General features: G+C 40.8%; 1 protein-coding gene across 3 annotated transcripts in view; it reads left to right on the forward strand.

The window, feature by feature from the left end:
- The window catches only part of TMEM117 (transmembrane protein 117), a 316,364-nt gene that overhangs the window by 55,073 nt on the left and 247,656 nt on the right, over positions 1 to 13,635 (forward strand). For all 3 annotated transcript variants that reach the window (XM_040343890.1, XM_040343889.1, XM_040343891.1), the window contains exon 3: positions 7,780 to 7,912. In XM_040343890.1, coding sequence (XP_040199824.1) covers positions 7,780 to 7,912 — 133 coding nt within the window. The remainder of the gene's footprint in view (positions 1 to 7,779; positions 7,913 to 13,635) is intronic.

Consider the following 13,635-nt stretch of genomic DNA (forward strand, 5'->3'; position numbering starts at 1 on the left):
CACATAGTCTGAGCCTCATGTGAGAAGGGCATCGGCTATAATCAGGGCAGGACTTAGGGTGGTGGGGGCCCCTGGGCTTGAGTCACTTTCGGGCCCTACCTTCTATACTTTTCTTCAAATAGAACAAAATGATACATACACAGGCTATGTATTGGAGCTACACCATTCTGGATAAACTGAGAATAAAAATAGAGATCACGATTCTGAAGTAAACCCCGGGCGATTTTTGCCATTTTTCAATTATTAAGTTATAACAGCTCATCGCAATGCAATATATATATATATATATTATATATATATATATATATATATATATAGCGCCCCCTTACTTTCAGTATAGGCACTATGCTAAAGTTAGTGGGGAATGGGAGAGTTATTTTGCTCCCATTCACAATTTCCTAAATTTGGGCTGCTGTCATTCCGGAACTGTCCTGTAGGTTAGTCTGCGCTCCAGGGATGCAATCCCATCCCTGGGCGACAGTTGGCGCTAGAGGGGTTCTGGCAGAGCCGCTTTTCCCCAGCAGCCAATGGGAGGAGTTTTCCCTCGCGGGGCATGCTGGGGATATATCTAATGAGTATATCTGTGGCGGATGCCATTTTGTGTAGTTCTTCGCGGGTTCCAGGTTCCAGATGCGGCACCCACCTTCAGGGTGTGCGCATCCAACGGACCGCGGCGATGGCCTTCCAGGCCGGGGTCGCATGCTACGTGGAGCTCCATGTTCTTGATAGGGGCCCCAGTGACTTAATGGGTTCCCAACTCTACTGAGGAGATCCCAGGCTGTGTGCCTTTCGATGGGGGGTCGGCTTGAGGAGAACCCGGAGACAGGTTGTCTAACAGGGCTTGGACGAACCATTGGGGATCTGGTGACCGGGACATTGACAGGTACACTTCAACTGTCATCCGGTGACCCTAACTTAATCTACTGGGAGGATTCGCTCAATCCGTTCGCCTCATTCAAGTGTTAGGCCTGTGGCAGGGGCCCTAGAGCCAGGTCTGTGGCATAGGCCTGTTCCTCTCAGCAATCTAAAGTGACACTTCGGCTGCCAGGCTTGTGGCAGATGTCTGTCCGGAGGCACTTTACCCACTCTGGCTAGAGTTGGGACGAACTGTATCTACTACTATTGTACTACTAAAAAGTAAGAATGCCATGTTTGTTATTCTTAACCACTCAAGTTCCCGCCCATAGTCAAATGACATCCACAGATGGGATCTCCTATCCTGGGTGGACGTCATATGACATCCTGGGTTTCCTGGCCGTCTAGAGGGCGCACGCGGCATCGCTCGGGACCCGGTGCGCATGCCAGGTGGTCGCCATGTCTGCCAGGCACCCGCGATTGCCCGCAATCACGGCAGGACAGTTGATCTGTGTGTGCAAACACACAGATCCATATCCTGTCATAGGTGAGGAGACTGATGTGTGTTCCCAGTACAGAGGAACACAGATCGGTCTCTTCCCCTTGTAAATCCCCTCCCCCTACAGTTAGAATCACTCCCTAGGGAACGTATTTAACCCCTTCAGCGCCCCCTCGTGTTAACCCCTTCCCTGCCAGTCACATTTACACAGTAATGAGTGTAGTTTTATAGCACTAATCGCTGTATAAATGTGAATGGTCCCAAAAATTTGGCAAAAGTGTCCGATATGTCCGCCGCAATGTCACGGTCACAAAACAAATCACAGATTGCCGCCATTACAAGTAAAAAAATAAATAAAAATGCAATAAATCTATCCCCTATTTTGTAGACGCTATAACTTTTGCGCAAACCAATCAATATACGCTTATTGCAATTTTTTTTACCAAAAATATGTAGAAGAATACATATCGACCTAAACTGAGGATAAAAATTGTGATAGTTATTAAATCAAAAAGTAAAAAAGTGTTTTTTTTAATTTTTTTTCAAAATTGTTGCTCTTTTGTTTATAGCGCAAAAAATTAAAACCGCAGAGATGATCAAATGCCACCAAACGAAAGCATTATTTGTGGGGGAAAAAAAGAACGCAATTTTTTTTTGGGAGCATGACTGCGTAATTGTCATTCAAAGTGCAAAAGCGCTGAAAATGAAAAATTGGTCTGGGCAGGAAGGGGATGAAAATGCCCTGTATTGAAGCGTTTTTTTTTATGTCACAATGTAGAAAATTAAGATTTCTTTTCATCTGCGCCCAGTCTTGCCACACAGAGTTAATTCAGCTCTGAGCAATCCTCTTTTATTGTTCAGTGAAAATTAACAGATTTCCAGATAAAAACCTGTCTAAATAAAAAGTCCTTTCCGTCCCCTTGCTTCGAGTGACATACATTACCTCTCACAATGAACTGTGGATCACCCCCCATATTATGATAAACATCCAGGAATGTGCATGTGTCCAAGCTAGTGCATGAGATATGTAAAAACCCTGTCACTTTAAGCAAGTGGACGGAAAGGACTTTTTATTTAGACAGGTTTTTATCTGGAAGTCTGTTAATTCTCACTGAACAATAAAAGAGGATTGCTCAGAGCTGGATTAACTATGTGTGGCAAGACTGGGCACAGATTATAGGAAATCTTATTCTCTACATTGTGACATCAAAAAAATAAATACAAATTTTTGGGTTTACATCCACTTTAATCCTACCTCAAGGTGACAGTTACTATTTCTACCTTGATAAATTACTTAACACAATGTACAGAACCTATTGCGTTGCTGGGCTTCATAGCTATTGCACATTTTCCTGTGGCTGTCATCTCACTTCTGTTAGAGTTGTTGTCTAGTGAATATACAAACTGATGAATGTAACATTAGAAGGCAAATAAGGTCACTGTCTTAAACTGATGTAACACTAAGCTCGTTGCATCTAATCGTAAGAGTATTACATTGACTTTTTAGTGGCATAATGTATGTAGCTTGGATGCATGTAATCAAAGGATTTATTTCCGGCATATACTGTACCTAATATATTTACTGCCAGAACAGTGAACTACTGTAGCAGGTGACTACCTGTTAAAAACATGCTCATTCAGCTGTAATAGGAGAGGTACATGCTGTACAAGTATACCTGCTAAGTAACAGAGCACCTGACGTAAATGAAAAGCAAGGTCACTTATGACTCTGGAATGTGCAGTCTGAGGACACGGCACAATAGAAATGAAAAACATCTATATTTTCTTTTTAAATCTCACCAAATGTGTTTCTCATACACATGATGATAATGGAGTGATGAGCAGTGTAAAGGCTTGCACAATGGAAGAAAAATAAATCTATATTAAAAAATAATTTTTTACCAAAGGTGTGTCTTTTAATATATGCAGATAATGAATTCATGAACTGTGGCGCTTTCAATACCAGAGTAAGGATACCAGAAAATCAGTGGACATCCTGACATGACTCCACTGGCCCTTTAGCTGAAAAAAGTCTGCCTTACAGGATTCCTTTTCCTTCCACAGAGCATTAAACACACTTCTCTTACTTGGGAACACCTTACTTCTCTGACTTTTATCACTCCTTATTATGACCCTATGATTCTACTGCTAGAAGGATAATCTTAAAGTAGAATTTCACCCAAAAGTGTTTGGGGACCTGTATCGATACAAACAAAAAGTTTTTAAAACTGAAGTTTTTTCAGGAGCAGTAATTTTAATAATGCTTAAAGTGAAATCATAAAAATGAAATATTCCTTTAAATATTGTGTCTGGGGGGTCCCCTTAGTCTGCCTGTAAAGTGGCGCATCTGTCGTGTTTTTCAGTGCCGCGGCAAAATTTACTTTCTAAAGGAATAATTGTCATTTAAAATTGCTTGCGTCTGTAATGTATTGTTGGGTCCCAGCAATATAAGTAAAAATCAATAAAAAAAATCGGTGTCTTGTATGGATTATAAGGGGAACTCCATGCCAAAATTTAAAAAAAGTTGCCACAGGGTCCCCCCTCAAAATCCATACTAGACCCTTATATGAGCAAGCAGGGGGGGCTAAGGAGTGCCTCTTCCTCCTGAACCATAGCAGACCGCTTGTCCTCAACATGAGGAGGGTGCTTTGGAGTCCTCCAGACTCTGGGGCCTTGGTTTCCAAAATTAATGCAACATTTTCCACAGTTCATGCCACGCCGCATTGATGCAGTAATTCATGCAAAAGGAGTCCCAACCAAGTATTGAGTGCATACACTACTATATTGTGCATGGACATACTTTTCAGTAAGCCAACCTTTCTGTATTAAATCCTTTTTTTTTATTACTAATTTTCTGAGATATTTTGGCTTTTCACTAGCTGTAAGCCATAATCATCAACAATAAAATAAATAAATGCTTGAAATATATTACACTGTGTGTAACACATCTATATAAAATTATGTGAGTTTCACTTTTTGAATTTAATTTCTGAAATTAACTTTTTGATATTCAAATTTTCTGAGATGCATCTGTATAGTAGCCCCCTTTTTTCCATAAGGCAAGCATGCCTACTGCTACTCGGTTGCCCCTAGGACTTTTACACATTGCTATAGTGCCTGGCTACAACGCCAGGGCATGCATGGACTGGGCAAAGGAAACGTGTACTTGCGGTTGGCAGACTGGCAAGGTTCAGAATAGTTGGGTTCAAATTTTTAAGTCAAAAGACAGAGTTCAGAGACTAGTCAATATCTAATATGAGGTCGGGAATCCAATCTAGCAGAGCAGGGCAGACATACAGAGATCTTATAACAAATGCAATATCACAGGGATGTGACTGCAGGCTTGGCTGGCTTAAATCGGTTTTGGTCTCCAACCAGAGGCTGGCCACAATCGATCACCTTGCAGGTGGACAGACTGACAAGGAGAATGCCACAGCCAAAACCAGGATGCTGGAATCAGCAGCTATGATGGGGCAGATGTGTAGGGGTTGGGGTGAACGTGGAATCACATACACTCCCACAAAGGCACCATCCCTTGGAAATATGTAAATATGTTACAAAAGAAAAAAGAGGGGACATTTTGGAACAAGGTGGGACTTTAGATGTGCCTTTGGGGAGTATAAACAAAAAATTCCAAATACATTGATTTATAGATAAATAAAAGAGTTTTTATTATTCTGACATCTGGCAGTACATTCTATAAATAAAGACCAGTTAAAACTTATTTACAGTCTTGGAGTTTTGAATTCGGGTTGTGCAGGTCCCAAACAATGAAAGCAATAGGGCCAATGCGTTTCGCGGACCATTCCGGCATAAATGACATGATTCATTCGTATAAAAATTCAAATATATGGCAAGTACATGAATTAATACATAGATTGAAAATACATTTCCTATAAGATTATGTAAATATTCTAATAATCTGTAGGTTATAATTTTAAAAACTTGAAGATTAAAAAAAAAAACAGTTACACTGGTAAGTTCAAAGATGTGCAGTGATATCCTATTCGTAGGGAGGATTCAAATAAAGATGTTTGATATTTATCAATGCAATAAAGCCGGTTTATATTAATACCGTGTATTGCCCCCTTTATCATCAATGATAGCTTGAAGTCTTTTGTGGATAAGGTTCTTTATCTTCTGAGATGGTAAAGCTGCCCATTTCTCTTGGCAAAAAGCGTCCAGTTCCTGTAAATTTTCGGGCTGTCTTGCATGAACTGTATGTTTGAGATCTCCCCAGAGTGGCTCAATGATATTGAGGTCAGGAGACTGAGATGGCCACTCCAGTACCTTCAATTTAGTCTGCTGTAGCCAATGACAGGTCAACTTGGCCTTCTGTTTTAGATCATTGTCATACTGGAATGTCCAAGTACGTCACATGCGCAGCTTCCTGGCTTATGAATGCAAATGTTCCTCCAGTATTTTTTTTTTTTTTGATAATTGCATTCATCTTGCCACCAATTTTGACCAAATTTCCTGTGCCTTTTGTAGCTCACACATTCCCAAAACATCAGCTATCCACCTCCGTGTTTCACAGTAGGAATGGTGTACCTTTCATCATAGGCCTTGTTGACTTCTCTCCAAATGAAGCATTTATGGTTGTGACCAATGAGCTCAATTTAGGTCTAGTCACTCCAAATGACTTTGTGCCAGAAGGTTTTAGGCTGGTCTCTGTGCTGTTTGGCGTATTGTAAGCGGAATACTTTGAGGCATTTGGGTAGTAATGGCTTTCTTCTGGCGACTTGACCATGCAGCCCATCTTTCTTCAGGTGCCTCCTTTTTATGCCACACCACATGTTTTCAGAGAGTCCTGTATTTCACCTGAAGTTATTTGTGGGTTTTTCTTTGCATCCCGAACAATTTTCCTGGCAGTTGTGGCTGAAATTTTAGTTGGTCTACCTGACTATGGTTTGGTTTAATCAGAACCCCTCATTTTCCACTTCCTGATTAGAGTTTGAACACTGCTGATTGGCATTCTCAATTCCTCGGATATCTTTTAATATCCCTTTCCTGTTTTATACAGTTCAACTACCTTTTCCCACAGATCCTTTGACAATTCTTTTGCTTTTCCCATGACACTGAATAAAAGATGCAAGGGTCTGTCAGGAGTCCAGAAACTCATTGACCTTTTAGGCTGGGTTCACACTATACTACACGACAGTAGTACGACTTTCATCCTATTTTGCTCTGCGACATCGGTCCTACATTGGTCCTACATCCATCCGACTTTCATGAACAGGATACTACTTTAATCCGACTTTGTGATAGTCTGATTTGTTCTTTGACCAATCAAAACAATCCCAGAGTGAGATGCATTCCTTTTACTGGTGCTGTAATTGCATGTCGGATGTCAAAAGTCAGATGGTAAGGACAAGGCTCCTACTTTGGTAAAACTTCAATGATATTCAATGGGCTGAAGTAGGATCAAAGTCGGACCAAAGTAGTACAGGGAGCATTTTCAAAGTCGGACTGACTTGTGTCAGACCAGTTAAGACGGCTCTCATAGGGAAACATTGATTTTCACATGTCATGCGTCATGAGCTCCCAATGTCGGAGCGTTTATCAGACCAGTGTGAACCCGGCCTTATACACACACACACTAATTACAAGCAAACAGATCACAGGTGAGGATTGTTACCTTTTTTTAATAGCCATTCAAACCCCTTTGTGTCAACTTCTGTTCAAAATCACCAGGGTATGTAAACTTTTGATCAGGATCATTTGGGTAGTTTCTGTTGTGATTATGATTTAAAAAGAGAAAACACAGTTGATAATAAATGGCTTCAGCAAAACACTAACCATGAGTGAAAAAAGGTTTTTTATGTTTATTATTCATATTCTCTGAAAAATGCCCAAGAAATCATAAATTGTGCTAGGGTATGTAAACTTATGAGCACAACTGTAAGTCCTTTATTGTTTAGCAAAAACTAAAAAAAGTGGTGATTAAGTACCACCAAAAGAAAGAGAGCTATCTGTGTAAAAAAAATTATATACAAATTTTATTTGGGTACAGTGTTGCATGACTCCACAATTGTCATTCAAAATGTGACAGAACTAAAAGCTGAAAATTGGCCTGGGCAGGAAGGGGTTGAAAGTGTTGGGTATTGAAGTGGTTAAAAAAAAAAGTTGTATAAGCAATAATGACCATCATAATATATAAATAATTTTAATAATATAAAAATTATTACAGGTACCCACAATTTACACAGTGCTTTGCATATTGTACGTTCACATCAGTCCCTGTGCTCAATTTAAGTTCCATAGTTTCATGATTAGGATGCTGAGGATGTCTGTGCTGCAAGGCAGAAGTGCTAACCACTAAGCCACTGTGCTGCACAATATTTTATCTCATGACCTAATTGTTGGCATACAATTACTCTTTACCTCTAAAACAAACTTCTCTAAATTGTGGGTTTTTGTTACAGGTCATTTACTGCGCCTTAAAGTGTTTAGAGAGGATCATGGCTCTTGGATGACCATGTTTTTCAGCACAATACTTTTCCTCTTTATCTTCTCACATATCTACAATCTTTGTCTACTTATGGCTGGAAATATGAGGTAAGCTTGAATTGTAGCTTGTGTTCAAAGAAATTATGCTTCATGTGATTTTGTTAGATAACTTTCTACACCTTTTCCACATTTGTCCAGTGGTACTAAAAGCAGAACCCCAAAAATTGTATTATATAGCAGATCACCATATGTGTGTGGCTGCATTCGTTTTTGTTTTTAGGCTTTATTTTCACCTGTTGAGCCAGCCAGTAAATCTTTTATTTTTCAACTTCCCTTCTCAGACCAAGCTGTCCAGAAAAAGTGGGAGGTAGGGGGTTGAGACAAACCAGTAAACACTGAAAGGGGTGCTTACCTTGGTCAGACTTTATTGCCTAGATTCACATACCTTGCCGCAACTTTGCGGCGGCGTAGCTTAAGGCATTTAGGCTACGCCGCCGTAAGTTAGCGAGGCAAGTACATGATTCACAATGTACTTGCCTGCTAAGTTACGGTGGCGTAGCCTAATTACGTAAGCGCGCCTAATTCAAATGTGTGTCAGGGGGCGTGTTACGCAAACAATGTAAAAAATTTGAATTTCGACGTGGGAACGGCGGCCATACTTAACATTACTATTCCAACTAGCGCCTAGCTCTAACTTTACGCGGCCTATCTCTTACGTAAATGGCGTAAAAGTACTGTGTCGGCCGGGCGTACGTTCGTGAATCGGCGTATCTACTAATTTACATATTCTACGCCGACCGCAATGGACGCGCCACCTAGCGGCCATCCGAAATATTGCAACCTAGGATAGGACGTCGTATCTTAGATATGTTTTAAGCGTATCTCTGTTTAAGCATAAACTTAAACATAAGTCGGCGTAGATTCTGAGTTAGGTCGGCTTATTTACTGATAAGCCGGTCTAACTCTTACTGAATCTACCTATATGTATCTCAGAAAACAAAAAGCAACTGCAGCTTAACGTGTTAAAAAGTGTTAGCAAGTGTTTGGCTTTAATTTGTAAGGCTTCATTCACACTTTGTCATTTGGAATCACAGGTGGAATTGCTGCCATTCTGTCCACGATTCCAAATGTAATGGTGATCGCTGCACCGTGAGCAGCGTGGGTGCCATTATCCCTTAAGGGCACCCTGAATGCCAATCTGCTGCGATTGTGTGCCAATCTTGGCAAATCTCCTTTTTTCTCATGAAATCTTATGAAGCAGAGAAGAGATGGAGTATGTAGGGTAACTCTTTCAAGTTAATGGGCTGGCCCTATGCGACACAATTGCATGCAAATCACTCCACAAAATAATGTGACCTCAGCCAAGTCCATCCAAATGCCCTGATAATGTTGCTGTCCAGAGGTACAGTGAGGTAAAAGTATTTGATCCTCCTTCTGATTTTGTACTTTTGCCCACTGACAAAGAAATGATTGGTCAATATTTTTATTGTAGGTTTATTTTAACAGTGAGAGACCGAATAACAACAAAAATATTCAGAAAAACGCATTTCAAAAAAGTTATAAATTGATTTGCATTTTAATGATTGAAATAAATATTTGACCCCCTATAAATCAGCAAGATTTCTATCTCCTAGGTGTCTTCTATAGAGGTAACAAGCTGAGATTAGGAGTACTCCTAATCTCAGCTTGTTACCTGTAAAAAAAAAAAGACACCTGTCCATAGAAGCAATCAATCAATCAGATTCCAATCTCTCCACCATGTCCAAGACCAAAGGGCTATCCAGGGATGTCAGGGACAAGATTGTAGACCTACACAAGGCTGGAATGGGCTACAAGACCATCGCCAAGCAGCTTGGTGAGAGGGTGACAACAGTTGGTGTGATTTTTGTTTGCAAATGGAAGAAACACAAAATAGCTGTCAATCTCCCTCGGTCTGGTGCTCCATGCAAGATCTCACCACGTGGAGTTTCAATGACCATGAGGATGGTGAGGAATCGGCCCAGAACTACACAGGAGAATCTTGTCAATAACTCCAATTTTGCAGTGCCCGCAAGGTTGCCATGTTTAAGAAAGCGCATGTACAGGCCCTTTTGACTTTGCTAATGAACATCTGAATGATTGCGAGGAGAACTGGGTGAAAATGTTGTGGTCAGATAAGACCAAAATTGAGAAATTGAGAGGAATGCTGCCTATGACCCCAAGAACATCATCGCCACCGTCAAACATAGTCAAAACATTATGCTTTGGGGGTGTTTTTCTGCTTAGGGGACAGGACAACTTCACCGCATCACAGGGACAATGGATGGGGCCATGTACCAAATCTTGGGTGAGAACCTCCTTCCCTCAGCCAGGGCATTGAAAATGAGTCGTAGATATGTTTTCCCGCATGACAATGACTAAAACACACGGTCAAGTCAACAAAGGAGTGACTCAAAAAGAAGCACATTAAGGTCCTGGAGTCGCTTAGCCAGTCTCCAGACTTTAATCCAAAAGAAAAATATGTGGAGGGAGCTGAAGGTTCGAGTTACCAAACATCAGCCTCGAAACCTTAATGACTTGAAGAGAATCTGCAAAGAGGAGTGAGACAAAATTCCTCCTGAGATGTGTGCAAACCTGGTGGCCAACTACAAGAAACGTCTGACCTCTGTGATTGCCAACAAGGGTTTTGCCACCAAGTACTAAGTGATGTTTTGCGAAGGGGTCAAATACTTGTATCACTTATTAAAATGCAAATCAATTTATAACTTTTTTTGAAATGTTTTTTTCTGGTTTTATTTTGTTGTTATTCTGTCTCTCACTGTTAAAATAAACCTACCATTAAAATTATAGACTGGTCATTTCTTTGTAAGTGGGCAAGCGTACAAAATCAGCAGAGGATCAAATAATTTCTTTCCTCACTGTATCTTTGCTGCTCCTCCATCTTGAATGCAGACACTAGGCCCTCGTTCACATTGAATGCAGTTTTAAAATTGTGCGACTTCACCTGAAATAATCATCATGTCAGTGCGACTTTGAAGATGTCTCTGCGGCTTCATGCACAGATGTCTATACAAGTCGCACCTCAAATTGCCAAAAGTAGTGCAAGAACTACTTTTTCAAATTGGTGCGTCACGGCAAAGTCGGAGTTGCACCAATTTGAACATGGCCATTGCCAACAATAGGATGCGACTTGTCAAATCGCATGACAAATTGCACCAATGCGAACGAGGGCTTAGAAAGGAAGTGTGTTGATTGGCCGGATCACAAGGTCCAATAAAGGGGGGGGGGAGCCTAACAAAACAAATGCAGCTGCCACATCTGTGGATTGGTAAACTGAAATATATTTCATTGTTACATTTTTGTTTTCAGATTATTACTACTTGAAAGCAAAGAAAATGTAGTCTTTCATTGGGGAGGGGGTGTTAATCGGTGTTAATTTCGTTGACTAAAACACTTAAGTCGACTCAATGAATACTATTTTAGTGGACTAAAATATGACTAAAACAATTGAGATGATTAAAATGGGACTAAAACGCCATTTTAATCAAAAGACTAAGACTAAAACTCGATTGAAATTTGACTTCAAAATTAAGTCAGTATATAATGAGTTTGTAAATTGCAGAAAAATGTTAACTAATGCACTACAATTTAATTACACCTATTTGATTTTAGATAACTAAAATTCGTTTTAGTTAAAGTGGAGTTCCACCCATAAATATAACATTACATCAGTAGTTTTAAAAAAAAATCATTAGTCCTTTACGAATTTTTTTTTTTTTTTTAGATGCCTTCAAAGTGTTGTTGCTAGGCAGAATAGTTAATCTTCCCACTTCCTGCACCTAGGTGCTTAATGCTTCCTAACCTACACCGCACAGACTCCTGGGAATGTAGTGGGTGTAACTTTCCAGGAGTCTGTGCACTCCCCAGTCTCAAGGAATCATGTGACTTGGACAGCACAGGTGCTGAAACCTGATCTGACACTGCTTGTGCAGCACTGAGCATGTGCGAGATCTGCAAGGCTCAAATCCAGGAAGTCATACAGTCTGGCTTCATGATGCCCACACTTAAGATGGCCCCAGTCAATTTCTATTTTATAAAGTGTCTAAATGCTGTAACAACCTAACAAAACGGACCTTAGTTTACAGACTAACTTTACTAGAATACATTAAGCTTGTGTATTACAGGGGTATTTATATTTAAAAAGTGAAGTTGTGGCCGGAACTCCGCTTTAACTAAAATGTACTGGAGATTGTAGTCAACTAAATACGACTAAAATTAAAACCATTGCAGAAGACTAAAATGGGACTAAAACTAAGGGCCAGATTCACAGAAGAAGTACGCCGGAGTATCTACTAATACTCCGGCGTACTTTCAAATTTGCAGCGTGGTATCTTTAGTTTGAATCCTCAAACCAAGATATGACGGCTTTTGGCTTCGATCTGACAGGCGTACGGCTTCGTACACCTTCGGATCGTAGGTGTAATACTTTGGCGCCCGCTGGGTGGAGTTTGCGTAATTTTCTGCGTCGGGTATGCTAATTAGCGTTTTCCGGCGATTCACGAAGGTACGCGCGGCCGTCGCATTCTCTTACGTCGTCGCTAGTCGGCTTTTCCCGGCGTATAGTTAAAGCTGCTATTTTGTGGCGTATAGATAGACCTGCCATGTTAAAGTATGGCCGTCGTTCCCGCGTCAAATTTTGATTTTTTTTTTTTTTGCGTAAGTCGTCTGTGAATAGGAAAGGACGTAACTCACGTCTACATTCAAAAAATGACGTCGGTGCGACGTCATTTCGCGCAAAGCACGGCGGGAAATTTCAAAACGGAGCATGCGCAGTAGGTTTGGCGTGGGAACGTGCCTAATTTAAATGATCCACGCCCCCTACCCGGGTCAATTTAATTAGGCGGGCTTGCGCCGGAGGGATTTGCGCTACGCCGCCGCAACTTTACAGGCAAGTGCTTTGTGAATCAAGCACTTGCCCGTAAAACTTGCGGCGGTGTAATGTATATGCGATCCGTTACGCCGCCGCATATGTACCTGAATCTGGCCCTAAGATGTCATTTTAGACCTAAGACTGAGACTAATACTAAATAGAAATTTGCTGCCACAATTAACACTGGTGTGAATGGTTTATGAAAAAAAAATTATAGTTTGCAATTATATACAGAATGCACATGGGGACAGCCATATTTACTAATCAACTACACAGGCTCTGCTTTTAGCTATGTTTTGCTGCACAGCTTTTTCTTAAAATGCACGTCTATGGGGTTAATAAGGAACAAAGACTGCTCTCATTGCATTGAAGTGAATGTTTACAGAGCTTTGTAAATAGAATGAAGCTGTGTTCATGCCAATCATCAACCAATCATGTGCTAGTAAAAAGAGTAAAGGAGTAAGAGGTAGGCAAAGAGGATAGAGGAAGAGAATTGGAATTGGAACTGCAATTAAATATCTGATTAAATAATCAATTGGGGAATTTGGTGGAATTCTTGTACACTATCTATGTAAGGTATACAATGTGTTTTATTATGTTTCATATTGCAGAGTAACCATCCTTTAGTAAATCAACATTTGTAAATGCAACATATTTTGTTTTTGAAACGCAGGTTCTTGTCCACAGAGCTAGCAAGAGAGTGGAGGAGGGAGCAGATACCTGTGTAATCCAGGTATTTGCTCCCACTTCCAGGCATAGGTCGCACGACGACCTACGCCACGTCAGGCGCCTTCTCCGCCCCCCCCCCACCGCTGTTCTCTGGGAGACACACGGGTCCAAGAAGACAGCAGGGACCAGTGGGATCGCAACTTGCACATGCGCAGTAGGGAACCAGGAAGTGAAGCTGCAAGATGGAGCAGGC

The sequence above is a fragment of the Rana temporaria genome, chromosome 3 (genome assembly GCF_905171775.1).
Source record: "Rana temporaria chromosome 3, aRanTem1.1, whole genome shotgun sequence".
In the NCBI taxonomy this organism is placed as follows: domain Eukaryota; kingdom Metazoa; phylum Chordata; class Amphibia; order Anura; family Ranidae; genus Rana; species Rana temporaria.